The 19,350-nt window shown below is 42.4% G+C and overlaps 1 protein-coding gene across 1 annotated transcript in view; it reads left to right on the top strand.

Annotated features, from left to right (window-relative positions):
• LIPH (lipase H) overlaps window positions 1-19,350 on the top strand; it is a 48,837-nt gene that overhangs the window by 12,034 nt on the left and 17,453 nt on the right. The window contains exons 2-7 of the mRNA XM_070466281.1: window positions 3,668-4,035; window positions 5,137-5,245; window positions 10,908-11,009; window positions 13,297-13,386; window positions 16,682-16,849; window positions 18,345-18,440. Coding sequence (XP_070322382.1) covers window positions 3,668-4,035; window positions 5,137-5,245; window positions 10,908-11,009; window positions 13,297-13,386; window positions 16,682-16,849; window positions 18,345-18,440 — 933 coding nt within the window. The remainder of the gene's footprint in view (window positions 1-3,667; window positions 4,036-5,136; window positions 5,246-10,907; window positions 11,010-13,296; window positions 13,387-16,681; window positions 16,850-18,344; window positions 18,441-19,350) is intronic.

Consider the following 19,350-nt stretch of genomic DNA (forward strand, 5'->3'; position numbering starts at 1 on the left):
GAGTGGGCATCCCCTGGATGAGGCACACCCAAACTACTGAGATGCAGAGCAGGGGAAAGAAATGTTTGATTTGGGGGATTACAAATGAATTTTGAGTAGGTGAATTCACAAATATGAAATTCATGAGTAAAGAGGACTGACTGTATTTTGACAGAGAGAACCCAAAATGTATGTTTTGCAAGTGTATTTGTGTTTGTGTTCTTGTGAAGTTTGCTCAGCGTTCAAATGTTCTTTTGATGAATTTGTAGGGGAGAAAGTGGTCTCCCCGTCCTATTCCTCCGCCATCTTAGCTCCTCCCATTGTTTGTGTTCGTAAGAAAGGGTTAAGGAGGATATACAATACAGGAGGCAATACGTGAGCAATAGCTTTCTCATCTTTCTTGGTAGATTAGGAGGAGCTAGAATAGAAACACTAAATAGAACAGAAACTCTCTCTGAGTCACATACCAGTACATAGAGGCTTAAATATTTATTTTTAAACCAAAAAAGTAATCACCAGAAGAGCTAGAAGTAATTTTATAACTAATAAAAATCAGGAGGAAAAAAATCAGGAGGTAGACACTGGATCAGAGAGAAGTACTGAGTGTGCTAATGCCCTCATCATTCATATCAGAAAGTCATTAGACACCGTCTGGCGTTAACTCAAGCAAGGACTGGGGCATAATAAGGAAAGACAACTGTTCTGACAAAGGTCAGCATGGCAGAATTTATTTTTTTTTTTTTTTCAGAATTTAAAAATATGCTCCACAACAGTCTGAAATACAGTTTCCAGATGCCCCAGACTCCTTGCCAGGAGTTCACAATGGAGCATAACTAAATCTGAATAAATATACCTACGTCTGGAGCACTTCTGCATGTAGCCCACTGACCTACAATCCACACACTGACATCCCGTAAAATAGAAAAAAAAGGATTTCATATAAAGTTATAGAGATCAATGCCAGAAAAATTGAAGTGGGCTATAAACTTCCCAGTGTGAGAAAGAAAATACAAATGGATAAAAACATAAAAGAGCAACAGGCAAAATCCACATAGCAAATGCAATGGCCTTTTCCAGAGCACAATGCCATTATAAACATAACTAAGACATTTAAAAATACTTGAAGTCACAGCAGTTCTATCAAGTGAAAAATAAATATTTACATGTTCTGCCCTTCTTGCCTTTCAGTAACTGTCAACTTTAAGGGCTTCTAGAAAGGACCCAGCAGGCCAAAAAGAGCACCCATCCCGTAGACATTAAAGTTGGCAGTTGCTGCTGAAAAACAGCTCTGGCCCCAAACTTCAGGACGAATCTCTGAGCCTTGCAAGTACTCAGATACATGGCTTTATGACACATTGACCTAGTATTGCTCATTTGGTTCAAAATGAACAAACACAGTAAATAAGCAATCTCCTTCTTTGGAAAGGGGGCTCTATCTTCCCTAATATGACCTCATTCATAATTAATCTCCACCACATAACTCTCTTGGGCTGGTATGTAAAGAGCAAAAGATGACATAACTTCCCCAGGCCACGTGGTGAGTTGGTCACACAACCAGGAACAGAACCCAGTTTTACTGACGGCAAAGTCCCACAGGCTCAGCCCCACCTCACCACTCTTCCTTTGCAATAAAATGATTACTTGAACAGTCAATTATTTACTGTTGGGTAACTACAAGCACCAGATAAGTTTCAGTCCAGGTTTTCCTGCAACAAGCAATCTACAGGAAGGGGGAAATGAAAGGGGCCAACTGATGACGAAAATGTTTACATAGATGAATAAGTCCTGGGTGTATAATGCACAGCATGGTAGTTAAAAATACTGTATCGTATAGTTGAAATTTATTGAGAGTTGATTTTAAATGTTCTCTTCTCACACATACGGTAACTAGGTGAGGTAATGAGTGTGTTAACTAACCCTGTTGTGGTAATCATTTCTTAGTATATATAATATAAAATGATGTCATACACCTTAAACTTACTCAATATTATTTGTCAGTTATGTGTCAATAAAGCTGAGAAAAAAAAGAAAAAGATGGTATTTACATTACGAGCAGGCCTCACTGCACAATCTACTAGACAGTATAAAGTAAAAGGAGGAATATGTGATATGGGGGCTCAATTTTTTTAAATTATTCATTTATTTATCTATGTCTTCACTGAGTCTTTGTGGCTTTGCAAGAGCTTTCTTTAGTTGCTGCAAGTGGGCACTACTCTTTTTTGGGGTGCACAGGCTTTTCACTGTGGTGGCTTCTCTGGTGCAGAGCACAGGCTCTAGGAGCACAGGCTTGGGAGTTGGTCCATGGCATGTGAAATTTTCCCAGACCAGGGATAAAACCTGTGTCCAGATGGATTCTTATCTACTTCACCACCAGGGAAGTCCCTAGGGCTCAATTTTTAACCATGTCTTTTCTAGGGTAAGAGATTTCAAAGCCTCCTTAATTTTTTTTGTGTGTGGCCATGCTGGGTCCACGGGTGGCATGCAAGCGGCCTATCACTCATCACCATCCTTAATTATTTTGCTCTCAAGTTATCCCAGATCTGGTCAATGGAAGCCCCTTCAAGATGGTTCCTGTGTCCCTGTGACATGTTTTTAAACATGTCAATTTTTGCCATAATGAGATGCTTTAAGCTCTTCTTTTTTTAAAAAAAAATATGTATTTATTTATGGCTATGCTGGGTCTTCATTGTTGCATGGGCTTTTTTTTAGTTGCTGTGAGAGGGGGCTACTCTGTAGTTGTGATGCTTGGGCTTCTCATGCCAGTGGCCTCTCTCACTGTGAGGCACAGGTTCCAGGGTACATGGGTTTCAGTAGTTTCAGGCTCTACAGCATGGGCTCGATAGTTGTGATGCCCAGGCTTAGTCGCATGTGGGATCTTCCCAGACCAGGGATCAAACCCGTGTCTCCTGCATTGGCCGGCGGATTCTTTACTGCTTAGCCACCAGGGAAGCGCTCTAAGCTCATCTTAAGCTGTTCTCTTTACATCCCCAGAATTTCTTTGAAGGCCATTCTTCAAGTCAGTCAGAAGGGTGAATGCTTAAAGATGATGTTTGAGCAAAGAAGGAAAGGCCCGAGAAAGGCCACCATGGCTAACAGTTTCAGACGTGTTTGAAAGGTGCAGAGTCAGGCACACTATGTTCTCCACCACCACTGCAGTTGGGAGCTGTGGACAAGGAGAGATGCTTGGACCCTACAGATTCAGTTACTAAGTCCTCTACTATGTGCTGGGCACAGTGATGGATATGTGAGATTAATCATAAGCCACCATTCCAAGGAGACTGTGGTCCTATGGGATAGACATCCATATAAAGCAACATCCATAGTACATCCCTGAAAATGTCTTCACTGGGCTGTCATTGTGGCACAGAGAGGAGTTGGGGAGTTCTGGGTTGAAAGACAGACAGTAATTAAGGCTGGGAGAGTTGGAGAAGGCTTCACTAAGGTAGCTTTTGGGTTATACCTTAAAAGAGGGTAGGATTTAAAAAAAATTATTTTCTGCATGAAAAAGAAGACACTACTATGAACTCTAAATCAGATATGATGTTTAAACTTCATTCGGCTAGATCCAGCCTCTTGCTAGGTACCGTAGGACACATGGAAAGAACTCCAGTGAGTGTAGGACAGAACTCTTGTTTGATGTCTGTCTAAGGAAAGAACTGTCATGATACCATCTAATTTTTGTTTTCAGACACAGGTGAAACATGTCCTTCATTTACCAAACTGAGTTTTCACAGTGCAGTGGTTGGAACAGGACTAAATGTGAAGCTGATGCTCTACACAAGGAGAAACCCAACCTGTGCACAAGCCATCAACTCCACAGTTTTGGGGAACTTGAACGTAACTAAGAAAACCACCTTTGTGGTCCATGGATTCAGGCCGACAGGCTCTCCTCCAGTATGGATAGAGGACTTAGTAGAGGGTTTGCTCTCTGTGGAAGACATGAATGTGGTTATTGTTGATTGGAATCGAGGAGCTACTACTGTAATGTACAACCATGCTTCTAGTAAGACCAGAAAAGTGGCAACAGTCTTGAAGGAATTTATCGATCTGATGTTGGTAAGGAGGAATTCTCTTAGATGGTTCAGAGCCAAATTGAAATTGGCTCATTATCTGGATATTTAAAGCCAAGAGGTATCCACATGACCAGGAGGACTATTTTTGCAGTGTTTTGCAAATGTCAGTTGAATAAGCCCCCGGGAGGGTGTAGGGAAGGGCTGAGGGTAAGGCCCATAGGTATGGCTGTTCAGGTTGTGCACTGCACAGGGAATCCATCTAAGCACCATCGTCTCTGTAGACATTGTAGATTTATATATCTATTATAATAATTTTCTAGTGAATGACAGCAAAGTGTCCTGGGGAAGGGACATCTTTTTCTAACTCATATAAAGTTACCTAATGGGTTGGAGAGGTTTCCTGGCTTCACTGCCCAGAGTTTCCTCAACTTTCATAGCTCTTCCTTTTCTTAGGCTTGCCAAAAGTTTAGCGATCGGATTATCCAAAACCCAAACTGAAATACCCAGTCTGATAAAAAGTGATTTGATATCGGGGCTATTTCAGAGAGCCATACCTGGTGGCCACTGTGGCCAGGGGTGACATAAATTTTACATGAGCTCCTCAGCTAAGCCTCAGCCCTTGGGAAAGGGAATATTAAAATGACTCATGACCAGCTATCCTAGGACTATGGACCATATGCCCTGCCCCTTTCTTTCCTTCCTTCCCTCTCCATGGTAATTCATTAACCAAGCCAGCTTGAAGATAAAGGAGTTCATTAAAATATTTGATTGCCCTTCTTCTCAATGGGGAAGGATTTAAGATGTCTCAGCTTGGTTCCTAGCAGAAGCACGAATGGAGACACCATGGTATAAAAATTAAGGCACAGGTTTGTATTTGGACAGACAAGTTTGAATTCTGTCCTGCCCCCTCCTAGAAGCTGTTTGACCTTGGGAAGATGACTTCAACCTGGTCAGTTAGTTTCCTCATCTGTATAATCAAAAGAATAGCTTCTAGTTTGTGGGGGTGTTGTGACATTTTAATAAGATAGTGGACATAAGGTGCTTAGAAATATTTCTCCAAAGTCAACAGTTAGGAGATTTCTCCAGGTATTGTCAACTCCTTGGCCCCTCACAATTTTTAACAATGGACCCCTTGAAATTCTAGGCAGAAGGAACTTCTCTGGATGACATTTACATGATTGGAGTAAGTCTAGGAGCCCACATAGCTGGGTTTGTTGGAAAGATGTATGATGGCCAGCTGGGGAGAATTACAGGTAAGAGTTACAGGTAAGGCTTCCTGTGAATGGGCACAGGATAACCAGCCCGTGGACTGTGTTTCCTGGGGGAGCATGATACAGGAAATCCAAGTCCTTGGGTTCCAAGTCAGCTCTTCCAATTAGTTAACCACTCTGAGCAAAATGTCCTCTTGTGCAAAGGGAAGACCATAGTAGTAACTGACTCCAGCAGTATTAAATTTATTATTTAATAAAATATGTGCAAACACTTTATTAATTTTGTGTGCTGTAGAAAAGTTTGATGCTGACTTTATTTCTCTTTTGGCTACAGAAACAACTATGTCTCATGATGGGGATTTTGCCCCAAGCAGATGGCCTTCCTTTCATTTAATCCAAGATTGTTTAAACTAGTATCTAATATAGCCCCAGGCATAGCTGGAGCCTCAGGGTAGGAAAATGAGATGAGAATTATGTTGTCTGGAGCTTACTCTGTGACTATCAGCTGTCAGACTGAGACTGAATAAAAACCCTCAGAAACACAGCAGGTGAAACTCCAAAGAAAGATCCCCTTGCTGGGTTCACTTGCCTAGTGCTCAGTAACTTTCCACAGTGACAGATGAAGGGCTGAGGGAGGCTTTCTCTTCCAGAGAGGCAAAGCTTCTGGCCATCCATATCTTTTCCAGAATCGATCCTTACACTGAGATAGCCATTCCAAATCTAGGCAATCTGGAAGACAGAAGTGAATGGAAGGAGGTAGGGGAAAGGTAAATGATTCAAACCAACTACAATTGAGAGGTAACCCTTTAGAGTCACAGGACTGAATGTGGTATTTAACTTGACGTGTGGCCCTGGGCTAGTGTTCTGCCACTCCCCCTCCGCCCCGCGCCCACCCCACCCCCCCTTCAGTCTGTCTGTCTGTCTGTCTCTCTCACATACACATGTACTCCACAGTGGCTGGGTGTCTTCTAACCCTGGTACTTGAGGTCACATTTTTTCCTGGGCTATTTTTTTTTTCCTCACTTTCACCCCGAATGCCAAGGTTGCCCTCATGTTATTCACCTGCTTTCCTAGGGAAGCAAAATGTTTTTTCAGTTTTTTAAAAAATATTTATTTATTTGGTTGTCCTGGGTCTTAGTTGTGGCACAAGGAATCTTCGAGCTTAGTTTCAGCATTCAGGATCTTTAGGTGCAACACGCAAACTCTTAGCTGAGGCAATGTGGAATGGAACCTGGGATCCCTGCATTGGAAGCGTGGAATCTTGGCCACTGGACCATCAGGAAAGTCCCTCTTTTTCAATTTTTAAAACTATTACTATAATGTTTTAGAAGGCAACACGTGTTTACTTTTTAAAAATTCATTTTTCCTTATGGGTACAAAGGACAAATGGCTCAAATTTGCTTGTTTTCTTTATCTGTTGGGAGCTTCTCCTCTGGGAGCCGGGACTTTTCCCAGTGGTGTGTTTAGAAGCTGATCAGCTCTCCACACAAACACACACACACATGCAAATAAATTTATAGCATTTGCTGATTCTATGATGTAAATACTCCCACTGTGGCTGATTTTAAGCTACTGACCTGATGTCACTGACCAGAAAGTTTGGGGAGAGAAAAGTTAAATGGGCTGTCCAGTGTTAGTGCTGGGGGCTCCAGCCCATCACTGCCTTATTCTATCTACCCCCTAATTTTGCTCCTCAGCCTCCCAGCAAGCCTGTTCCCACAACTACTTTGGATAGAAATACAATGTAACCTGGCCTCTGACCATGGAAATTCCCCAAGCCAGCTTCCCCTCCACCCTGGGCCCATGCGGCTTTGCTTGCTTTGTGACCTGGACTCAGCCCACAGTCTGCAGCTCTATTTTCTGTCTCCTCTGACTGCCCCGTGTTCTCCCAGTTCCTCATCCTCACTGAGCCCCAAAGTCAAATTCACCTGTTCCCAAGCGCTTGTCTCAGGGGTAAAGTGTTTCCCTTCCCCACTCGCCTCCGACTGCCCTTCTTGAGTGAGATCACTGGATTGTGGGGCTGGAAAGACATAATTCACTCCCAACTCTTAAGAACCGGGCAGTTCTGCTTGCTAACTATCTAGGCCAGAGTGTCTGCTTCATTTCTTTCATTTCCCCTTTTGTCTTCTGTTCTTGCTTTTTCTTTTCCTCTCCAAGCACATCTCCTGGTATTACTTTTCATTAATTTCTTCAAACAAAGATAAATAGGTTTAAAAACATTTCAAGGGGGGGGGGGGGGGACCGGGATGGGGAATACATGTAAATCCATGGCTAATTCATTTCAATGTATGACAAAAACCACTGCAATGTTGTAAAGTAATTAGCCTCCAACTAATAAAAATAAATGGAAAAAAAAAAACATTTCTAGTACCTACATCACTTGATAATACATTAAATTTGATTCGTATGAAAATCATCTTGGAGTGTTGGATACAATACTGACATGCTGAATCATGATCTCTGGTCTTGGGATCCAAAAGTCTGTACTTTTATTTACTTTTTAAAAAGTAACTTAAGCCTAGTTTTCTTATCTTTTTAAAAAACATTTAATTAATGTATTTATTTGGCTGCACTGGGTCTTTGTTGTGGCATGTGGGATCTAGTTCCCTTACCAGGGATAGAACCAGGGCTCCCTGCACTGGGAGTGTGAAGAATTAGCTACCGGACCACCAGGAAGTCCCAGGAGTCTGCTTTTAACCAGATGATTTAGGTGACCTGAAGCCATACATTAAAAAATGACCACAGATCTGTGTTGTCCAATATAGTAGCCATGAGCTGACATGTACCATTGAGTACCTGAAATGTAGCTAATGCAAACTGAGATGTGCTATAAATACAAAGCACACACTGGATTTTGAAGAAAAATATATTAAAAATTTTTGAAAAATATATTAAAATATGTGAAATGTCTTATTAAAATGAAAGATATATTAGAATATATTAAAATATGAAAAATTTATGAAAATATATAAAAGTTTCATGAAATTTGAAGTTTATGAAAAATATGTTAAAAATATACCTTAAATATATTTAAAAAATTGGATTTTTTATATTCATTACATGTTGAAATGAAATTTTACTGCTATATTGGGTTAAATAAACTGGGTTAAATAAAATGCATAATTAAAATCGGTTTTCTTTGTTTTTCACTTTTAAAAAGTGGTTGCTAGAAAATTTTAAACTATATATGTGGCTCACATCATATTTCTATTAGATAGTACTTCCTTGGAGAGTTAGTTCATGGTAACCTTTGGGATGGGAGTAAGGGAGGCTCCTAAAGCCACCTGTAATACATTGGACATTTGTCCTGGGAAGAGGTCTGAGGTCCAGGGCTTTCATCAGATTCTCAAACTGGTTAATTTTGTGATCAAAACCAGGGATCACTAGCTAGACACTTTGCTGGCGATCACAGAGCAACAAGAAAGAGCTCCATTTTGTTGGTTTTGTTTCTGTTCTGTAATAATCTCAGTATTCTGAATTTAGATCTAGGAGTGCCTTGGTAAGCCTTCTGAAGTAGCAAGTAATTCTACCTCTGTTTTGCAGATAAGGAAACTGAGGTTCAGAGAAGTGAAGTAACCTGCCTAAAATCACACAGCTGGTTAATGCTAAGTTTGGGACTCATGTCACTTCTATCCAACTTCAGTGATCTCTGCTCACACAAAATATGCAGCTTTTTAAGGATAGTCTGTGATTTCTGGCTGACAGTGTAAGCTGATCATTTGCTATGACTTTTCTCTAAGGAGATCATATGTCCAAGTTTACTGTGACATTCCTCATTTGTGTCTTCAGTTCTGGCATAATTATTAATAGCAGCTTTATCACTTTTCAAATTGCCCTGGTTTGGACTTTATATGGTAAGCCAGTCTATCAGCTATGGATCTGGAGGCTGCTATAAACTGAGGCTCTTACTGTTCATTTTCTCAGACAGGAAGTGCTGCTGTTTTATGTGAGGAGGGGGAGGCTTCCCCAGCAAGGTATTTCTGAGGTTCTGAGTTTCTCACGCTTGATAGGGTCCACATGGGGTCTCACTGATAAGATGGCTCGCTCGTTATGTCAACCAAGCCAACAAGGAATAAATCACAGTGATCCTTGAGACTGACCAAATTGCCCAGATGGCATCGTGTTATCTCACTAGCACCTGTCTTCTCAAAGCTGAGGAATCTTCTCAGATTCTAGACCTCCGCTGCATGACCATCCCCTCAGAGAATTTTTCAATGGCAGTGTACAAGAAGGACTCTGTCAGAAAGGGAGGACGCTGGTCCTCCTTAAAAGCCAGTCACCCTCTCTTTTCCCTCTAATAAATTTCCCTTTTCTTGCCTGACTGCCTGGCTCGCTCTCTTTTTCTCTGCACTTGCCTTAAAATGCTGTGCTGATATCCTATGGACTTGGGTACCTGGTTATTGATCCACCCCTCCCACATCAGTTTCAGCTGGGAGCAGACAGAAGAGGAAGAAAAATTGGGGGAGAAAAAGACAGGGAGATAAGAAAAGGAGGCAGATAATGATATACCTCAAGGAATCTAGGGTGTTAGCTTGGGAGAAATGGAGAGACTGGGGCTAGAACCAGGACTGCTGAGGCAAAGATACTATCTCTTGGGTTTTATAGCACTGGGGATAGGCGATATCATTTAAAATGACCTTCATAGATAAAAACTTGGGGGAACATCCCTTGAAACCGTTTCCACTCCAGGTAAGTTTCTAGTTAGTAGGGCCTTTGGGATCTTCTGGTGTTTTTAGTGTGTGGTTACATCATCACAGGAGCTGCTCTCTTGTTTTGGCAGCTGTTTCATAATGATGGTGAGGAACATCCCACTGACTTTGACCAAGAGCAAGGAGTCAGTTCAGGCATTTATGGAGTGGGTTAATTGTGGAGGAACTGACACACACAGCTTTATTTCCCTCCTCCATACCTGGTCTAATGCCTGGCCTGACCAATGAGTCTCACACTTTCCCACTCAGTTAGCCAAACCCAATTAGTGGAAGTAAAAAGCTCAGCAGAGAGAGCTGGTTGCATTGTGAGTCTGTGGCTCCGGTTAAGACACTTGAACCTCAGTTCATTCACATGTAAAATAGGAATGACAATAGCTACCTTGCCTCCCTCCCAGGCTTCTGATGTAAGCTGGTAAATGTGAATAAAAATGGAAACAATAAAGGAGTTTTTTTAATAACAAGGAAGAGAAGTGAAGTTCTAGGTTATTTAAAACGGGATAGACATAAGTACTGGGTTTACTTCGTGTATGCAGCCTTGGATGCTTTTTTCCCTGAGGAACCAGTTTATCCCCGTCACTGGTCCCCATCTGTCTGTGCACTCCCTAATGTGGGGCCCACACAGGTACACCTCCAGGGAATTCTTTGGCAGGCCACTGGTTAAGACTTCAAGCTCTCACTGCCAAGGATGTGGATTTAATCCCTGGTCGGGGAACTAAGATTCCACAGGCCACGTGGCTCAGCAAAAAGAAAAAGGTACACCTCCGGAGGGAGTCTGGCTGCATTCTCAAGGGGGTGCTGCGAGGGTAACCACCTCCACTGTGGGAAAAGTCTATGGGGCCGTGGAAAGGAGCCTGACACAGCAGGATGGGAATGTGAGTGCCTGACCACCAGGGGTGCCCTGCAGCCTGTGAACCATCCTCACCGGGAGGGATCAAAAGCCCGCCGCAGGTGACTCATGGCGTGGGGCTGCCAAGCCAACTCTGTTTTCCTTGCAGGTCTGGACCCTGCGGGCCCTTTATTCAACGGGAAACCTCCAGAGGACAGATTAGATCCCAGAGACGCACAATTCGTTGATGTCATCCATTCTGACACAGACGGTAACATTCTTGTCTTTGTGGGTCAGTGACCACCCCCACCCCCCAAACTCCCAAAGAGTCTCTCCCTGTGGGGATGCTCCTGCAGAGGCGGATCAGGTTCCTCCAGATTTCCTCTTTACCTACAGGGCAAGCTTCCAAATCCACAGGAAGACTGAAGGGAAGTGGTTTTATGCAGGCATCTAGGACCTCCTGAAGGAGTGGGGGTGCCCTTCTCATCATCTCTTATTTGTAAAGTGATCGTCTTGACTCATCAAGGAAGGAGAGGCTGGTTTGCACACCATGGACAAATGTTTCCATAAGTGCAACTCAGTTTGGATGCATGATTTTCTGCATTTTTGTTTGTTCTTTCTCATTATTTCCTTAAATTGAAAGATTAAGTTAAGCATTGTGTCTCTCCACACAGAACATTTCCTAAAAAATATATATATATTTATTTATTTATTTGGCTGCTCCGTGTCTTAGTTGTGGCCTGTGGGATCATTTCCTAAAAAAAAAAAAAAAAAAAAAGTTATATATTTATTTGGCTGCTCCGGGTCTTGGTTGTGGGCGTGTAGGATCTAGTTCTCTGACCAGGGAAGGAACCCGGGCCCCCTGCACTGGGAATGCAGAGTCTTAGCCACTGAATCACCAGGGAAGTCCCCACACAGAGCATTTCTGAACTGCCTAGACCTCTCCAGCTCTCTGTAGATCTTCCTGGCTATTTCTGTCTTTCATGGTGTTGATTTCCTTTCCGATACTGGGTGCATAATGTGGGGATTGGGCTGATGTTAAAAGTGGGTCTTTATATCCAGATGTCTGGGAGGAGAGCTGGAGTAGGCACTTAAGGAGCGGAGAGGGGACAGAATGACAGTGGTCATTCAGTAGTACATCCCCTTTGTGATACAACCACCTGAAAAACCCTTGACTGGTCATCATGGACACTCTGGGGTGGTATTGTGTGCCTTAGAATAAATGTCTCTGTGAAACGGCTTGTTTTACTATGTAGCATGTGAAGTGTTATCTAATTTGGATGCAGTACCTCAAATGCCATTTTAATTCTGGATGGCATAAGAGTAATTTATTTTTTGTTCTTGGAAAGAAAGTAAATGAGGAAAAAAGTATAAGTTTTGCAGTCAGGCAGAGGTGGACTCAAACCCCAGGTTTTGTTCTTTCTGGTAGCATCATGTTTGTTCCGTAAGTCCTCTGAGCCCCAGAATCTTCATCTGTAACTTACTTCATCTGAATTTACCAATGGTTACTCTTCAGACATTGTGAATACTAGAAGAAAACTGTATAACACCCCTAGTATCACACCCACGGACACATGTAGTGTCTCAATATATAATAGTGGGCTTCCCAGGTGGTGCTAGTGGTAAAGAACTTGCCTGGCAATGCAGGAGACATAAGAGATGAGGGTTGGCTCCCTGGGTTGGGAAAGTTTCCTGGAGGAGGGCATGACAACACACGCCAGTATTCTTGCCTGGAGAATCCCCATGGACAGAGGAGCCTGGGGGGCTCTAGTCCATAGGGTTGCAAAGAGTTAGACATGATCGAGCATGCACGCATATTATTATTGCAGTGATACACTATATATGTGTGTATACATATATACACATACATTCATATATATAATCTTTTAATCAAGGATTTTTTTTTATTACTTTGGAGTTACAAGGTTAAACAGAATAAGCAATTATTAAATCTATCTATAATTTTCTAGGTCTCCATTTTCTAGAAGAGTTTCCAACCTTTTAACTGTCCTAGATCCACCAGTTTTAAGGGTTTCTCCTACTAAGTGAAGGTTTCCTGTTTCTTATTCATTAAACATTTACACAAATGCAATTAGAGGCTCAGGAAGCACCCAGCAATAAGAGTGTTCCAGCCAAATATAAACATGAAACTTTCATTTTATCAGTAATGAGTGAATGAGGGCCCAAACTCTCATTTTCAGAAATATCAGACACAAATTCTGTTACCAGCTTCCTAGTCTCTTACTTGGAAATCCCAGCTTTCTAGCTATCTGGTTGCTGTGCTGTACTTAGTCGCTCGGTTGTGTCTGACTCTTTGTGATCCCATGGACTGTAGCCCGCCAGGCTCCTCTGTCCACGGGGATTCTCCAGGCAAGAACACTGGAGTGGGTTAAAACTATCTGGCTAACTTTGGACAAAATATTTAAATAGGTATAATGACAACAATAGCAGCAATGACAAGAATAAGACAATCCCTGCCAATATCCTGTTACAGGCAAATGAGCTATGAGATGGGAAGAGTTCAAAGCAGTATGAAAGCATAGTATATTCTCTTTTAGCACTGGGCTACAAGAAACCATTAGGAAACATAGACTTCTACCCAAATGGAGGATTGGATCAACCTGGTTGCCCCAAAACAATATTTGGAGGTAAGTACAGATCTTTATATTGTGCCAAACAGTGGTTTTAAAAGGGTGTATTTTAAAAACCTGATTATCATTCTATGTGGGATTTTTTTTTTTTTAATATTTATTTATTTGGCTACTTCAGGTCTTAGTTTCGGATCTTCCTTGCTTCATGTGGGATCTTTTTTTGTGGCACTTGGACTTTCTTTTCTTGCTGTGAAGCTCAGCTCTCTACTGAGGCACTCCAGTTCTGGAGCATGCAGGCTCAGTAGTTGTAGCACACAGGCCCAGTTGCCCCATGGCATGTGGGAATATTAGTTTCCCCAGCAGGGATCGAACCCTCATCCCCTGCATTGCAAGGTGGATTCTTAACTACTGGACAGACCACTAGGGAAATCCCAATGTGAAATTGTTGTTGTTTTTTTTTTTAAAGATTTATTTTTTGGCTGTGGTATGTCTCCACTATTGCACTCAGGCTTTCTCTAGTTGCAGTGCATGGGACTTCTCATTGCAGTGGCTTCTTTTGTCGCAGAGTACCAGCTCTTGGTTCTCGGGCTTCAGTAGCTGCAGTGTGTAGGTTCAGTAGCTGTGGCTCATGGGCTCTAGAGCTCAGGCTCAGCAGTCGTGGAGCAAGGGTTAGTTGTTCTGCTGCATGTGGAATCTTCTTGGACCAGATATTGGACCTGTGTCCTTGGAGTGCAAGGTGGGTTCTCAACCACTGACCGCCAGGGAAGCCCTGTGGAATTGTTATTAACTGAAAACAAATTTTCTGAGTTGATAGAGGTGGTCCAACTATAAATTATAAATAAAGCATGACTACTTAAATATACTACTTTAAAAAAGCATAACCATATGATTAAAAAACTTTTACGAATTATTTCTCTCTCTTGAAAAGGTACGTCTTTGACTCAGACATTCCGTATCTGGCAATCTCTCCTAGAGGAATAATGGAAAATGCAGTAAAAAATCAGAGTGCAAAGATGTTCAACACAGGATTATTTATAATAGTTTTTAGAAATAATCTAAATCTCCAACATAGGAAAATTATTAAATAGCATGGCGCACCCTAAGCAAAGGGATATAATTCTTAAAAAACATATTGTTCATTTAATGAAAATATTTCCAATATGAAATATTTACAAGGTGAAAAAGAGACAAAATTAAACAGCATAATCCTAGTTTGTTTTTTAAGTGTATATTTGGACATGTGTAAGTATAGAAAAAAAGACTAAACATTAAATGCTCCAAATAATTATTAGTGGTGATTTCTGGATATTGGGTTTCTAGGTGATTTTTAGGTCATAATTTGCTATTATGTTATATTTTCTGAATGAGCATGTGTTAGTTTTACAATGAGAAAAAACTCACAGAATAGATAGAGGACAACTTTAAAGTGTGATGAGGGGACAGAATTTAAAAAAAACCCTAAGTGCTCTGAATCTGTATTGCACAATTATTAGATATAACTAAACAAGCATGGAAATAATTCTAGAAAAAAAATGATCTTGATACAAAAATAATAGCTGTATATGATCCCATGGAAGTGATGTAGTATTTGAAAACAATCCAGATGAAACGGCGTGAAGTAGGGCAACCATATTGTACTACAAATAGTGTGTTCAATTGTACCATAAATGGTGTGTGTTCAAATCCTGTCCTGTGTGCTGTAGTGTAACAATATCCATGAACAGCCAAAGATAATGTGCTTTGCTTCTAAAGGACATCCTCCATGGTGTTATTAACTTCATTGTTTCCGCAAGTGGAGGTTCCAGGAACAATAATTAAATGTTGATTTGTCAGATTTTACTCCAGCCAGCTTGGCTGCGTGCTTCTCTCTTTTGCCCAGTTTACTTCTTTTTGTCCTTCACTAATTCCTTCTATGGACATACATGGACTCTGGAGGAAGAAGAAACGTTGATCTGACTCCAGCGCCCAGTGCCTCTTCAACTACTGGCTCATAATTACAACTCCTCTGTTATGTGGTTCACTGTCTGTTATTTAAAAATTCTTATTTGAGTACTCGTCTTTGGGACCTGGTTCCCATATCTATGTGACTTCACCATCTGACTTGTCGACCTTCTGACAAACCTCCCTGTACTCTAGTCCTTCATCAGCTCCAACTCTTCTGCGCTTCATCACCCTCCTCTCACCATCGCACCACATGGCACCCGCCAAGAATTCACCTGCATTTGTCTGTCACCTCTTCCTGCCCATTTTTGGCTTTCAGTGCCACATCCTATTGTTCGGCTCCTCTCACTTCACCTTTCACCTTTGTAGCAGAACTGGAGCCCCTGCCACTTATCTGCTCTCATGAGCGCCCTGTGCACCCCCGGGCCCTTAGGTCTCTGCCATGTGAGCCCCTATCTTTGCTTGGGCACATCCTGGAGAAGTCATGGATTCTTGTTGATCGAGTACAAGGTCCAGGCAAACTTGTTCACTTCTCCATGGCCCTCAAGACCCTCAGTAATGCCAGAAAAGCCTCGTGCTTATCTCCCGCGGACTTCCTTATGATCACCCCTTGCGCTTCTATTCCAAATACCTCCCAAGCTATAAACCCACACCTCTCAGAGCTGAGTTAGCTTTGACTTTTGTACCTTGATCAAGGTCCCACCTGTAGGAGCCTTTTTATCTATCCTAACCTTAGATCACAAAGTTGGTCTTTATATCCATTTCTCCATCCAACCCTGGGGGGAAGCACCCTCCATGCTTTTTTACAGCTACCTCCTCTCTTTGCCCTTCTTGGGGGGTTTTTCTCTACCAGTTGCTCCCCAATGCCTTCTTTCTCTGATATCTTTACTGGTTTAACTGTGCTTCTTTCTGCTAAAAACCTCCAAGGGACCTCTGACTACTCTGACATTTCAGTGACAAAGGAAGGACAAAGTCAAATCCTTGAACATCTCTGAGTCTCAATGTCCTGCCAGGTAAAATAGGGATAATCATGCCTCTCTTGTCACTTACTGTTTGTCAGCATGAATCCTGATCTATTGGGTTTGTAAAGATTAAATGGAATCAAGTACACTGGAGCCATTAGCACAGTGCCTGGTGTGTAAGAGACATAATCAATTATATGGATGAACAATATACAAGGGACTTCTCCAGTGGTCCAGTGTCTGGGACTCTGTGCTCTCAATGCTGGGGTTCGGGGTTCAATCCCTGGTTGGGGAGCTGGATCCCACATGCCCCAACTATAGATCCCATGTGCCACAGCTAAGACTTGGTGCAGCCTAAGAAATTTTACAAAGAACAAAAAACAATATGCGATGCACTATTTATTACTAAATGCTATAACTATTCTTTGATTATTCCTTATACAACCAAGGAATGCAGTATTTTAAGTGTGACCACCAGAGGTCTGTGTATCTGTACCTTTCTTCCTTGAGAGAGAACTGCGCCATCACCGCGTATCCCTGTGACTCCTACCGGGATTATAGGAACGGCAAGTGCGTCAACTGTGGCATATCACAGACGGAGCCCTGTCCTGTTCTGGGTAAGTCCAGCCAGCAGTTTCCCACTCTGATTAACAAAGAGCTAATTTCTGGTAGGATCCCAGCACCATTTTAACTATATAAAAAGGGGCCTGAATATCCTGTGTCTTAATTTCCTTAGGTTTTTCTAGCCAATAATTCTGTGAAGTACTCTGGAGTCTCCTGATACTAAAGAATGTTAGAAAAGCAATCTACATAGGATTTCATCCAGAAGGGAGTGCCACCTCCCTGGATGCTTTATTCTAGCAAGAAAAAGAAGGTTCCAGAAGAGTTTCATCTTACGCAGTCAACTCCCGTAGGGTTAGGAACACCCTTCTCCAGGCATACAACCTCTCTGCTAAGGGAGGGTCTTACAGGGTGACTCCTTCTAACAAGTCATATCTGTTAATGCTCCCACATCACACTCCAGTGTTCTGTGCATGTACACAAATACAGGGTGAGCTGTAGTAATGACCATGGAGGCTACTTGGATATTTGCTAAGGGTTAGTGGAAATATTCCAGGTGGTGACGACTTCGCAACTAAATGGTCATGACAATTTTCTAATTGTTCCCAAAGGAAAAACTCAAGTTAACATCAGGGCAGGCTATAGAGAAGGGGTTCTCAACCTTGACTGTATATTTGAATATGGAGCTTTTAAAAAATATTGATGCCTGGGTCCCAGAATGCAGAGGCTACTCCCTAAGCAGTGGGAAAAGGGGGGAGAGAGAGGTCCCAATGCCAGCCCTTAGCCTCATTCCTGCTGGGCACAGTCACAAAGAAGGACATTCTCTTGCCTCTTGACATAGTCACATGGCCATTCCAAGTTCTGTGCAATTTAGGGGCCCAATTATAGTTCTTCAAGAAAGTGCATTGTTTTGCAAAAGTGATGCTGCTCTAGGTATAAACCTGAATCTGTTTTAAATACTCTAGAAAGTGAATGTATTACTGAAAAATATCAGTGCTGTTTTTAGTCTAGGACTTCCCTGGTGGCTCAGTTGGTAAAGAATCTGCCTGCAAAGTGGAGAGACCTGGGCTCGATCCCTGGGTTGGGAAGATCTCCTGGAGAAGGGCATGGCAACCCACTCCAGTATTCTTGCCTGGAGAATTCCATGGAGAGAGGAGCCTGGTGGACTACAGTCCATGGGGTTGCAAAGAGTTGGACACAACTGAGCGACTAAGCATAGCACATTTTTAGTTTTCAGGGTGTATCACTCCACACACTCCTGCTACTGAGAACCGGGGCTGGGTGATGTAATGTCAGCAGAAAGAGGGGAAGAGTCACTGGAGGGTCCTTTTATAAGCCCCAGCTCTTAGGGTTAGGGCTGTGAAAAAAGTAAGGGGGCTGCTGGGGAAGGGGATGCCCTGGTGGCCCTGCAGGTCCTCACCATGGCGGTGGGTATGAGGGCGATTGTCTCGGCGGTGGTGGTCACAGTCAAACCTGCTGTTCAGTCTCCCCAACTGCTTTTATGTTCAGAGAACACAGGTTGACATTACACTTTTCTGACTTGTTTTATAGGCTATTATGCTGATAACTGGAAAGACTATTTAAGGGAGGGGGATCCTCCTATGATTAAAGCATTCTTTGACACAGCTGAGGAGAAACCCTTCTGCAGTGAGTGGTGAATGTGCTTGTTTGCTCTTGCCCAACTCTTTTCTTTTTGGAATGTCTAAGTCTCAGCTTCCTGGTCACTTCTTGGCACATGAAGGCCATGGTGAAGCATGGACTTTGGAGCTGGAAGGACCTAGGTTGAATCTTGACTCTACCACACAACAGCTGTATGACCAAGACATTTAACCTCTCTGAGTCTCAAAGTTCTGCTTGGTAAAATGGGGACAATCATGCCTACCTTCTGGGTTATAATAATTAAAATCTCAACAAGTCATAGTTGTTAGCTCTACTGGATGGCCATTCTAATTACTAAGATCTTCCAGAAAATTTGCTTGAGACACGAGGTTATGACTAGGAAAAATTGGCGTCAGCCGTATCTATAGGCCAATTCCAGCTCCAAAGTAGCCACAGTGACCTTCTAAAGACATTGAGAGGTTGGGTATTCAAGATGGAAGCTAAATAGGCCAGCAGATGATTAGATGCCCTAGGAAGCAAGTAGGAATTCCCCTGGGTAGACGTACGTCTTACAATCTTATCTCTCTTTTCACTTTGCTTGGGAGTCTCCCTTATAAAGGAGGTTGCACATCACCAGGTTTCCCTCCTCTTTTGCAGCATCTATATCAGCTCAGGGTTTGGTATTTGCCTGATCCAAATGGGACAAGTTCCTGAGTAATAACAGGCCACGAAACAGCAACTCCATGGCTGATGTTATTCCCTCGTAGGACTGTCATCTCCCTGAGCCTCTTCGCCCTTCTCTGCAAGTCTGACCCAGAGATAGTAAATTTGACTATCATGGTGGGATCCCCACTTTTCCAGATCATTCTTGACCTTGGGGAGCAAAGAGTAGGTAGGAAGAAAAGTTCTCTGGACATGTTATGTGCCCTCGTTCATCTAGTAGGAATTAATGGGTATC

Source organism: Odocoileus virginianus, chromosome 4, assembly GCF_023699985.2.
Source record: "Odocoileus virginianus isolate 20LAN1187 ecotype Illinois chromosome 4, Ovbor_1.2, whole genome shotgun sequence".
NCBI lineage: Eukaryota > Metazoa > Chordata > Mammalia > Artiodactyla > Cervidae > Odocoileus > Odocoileus virginianus.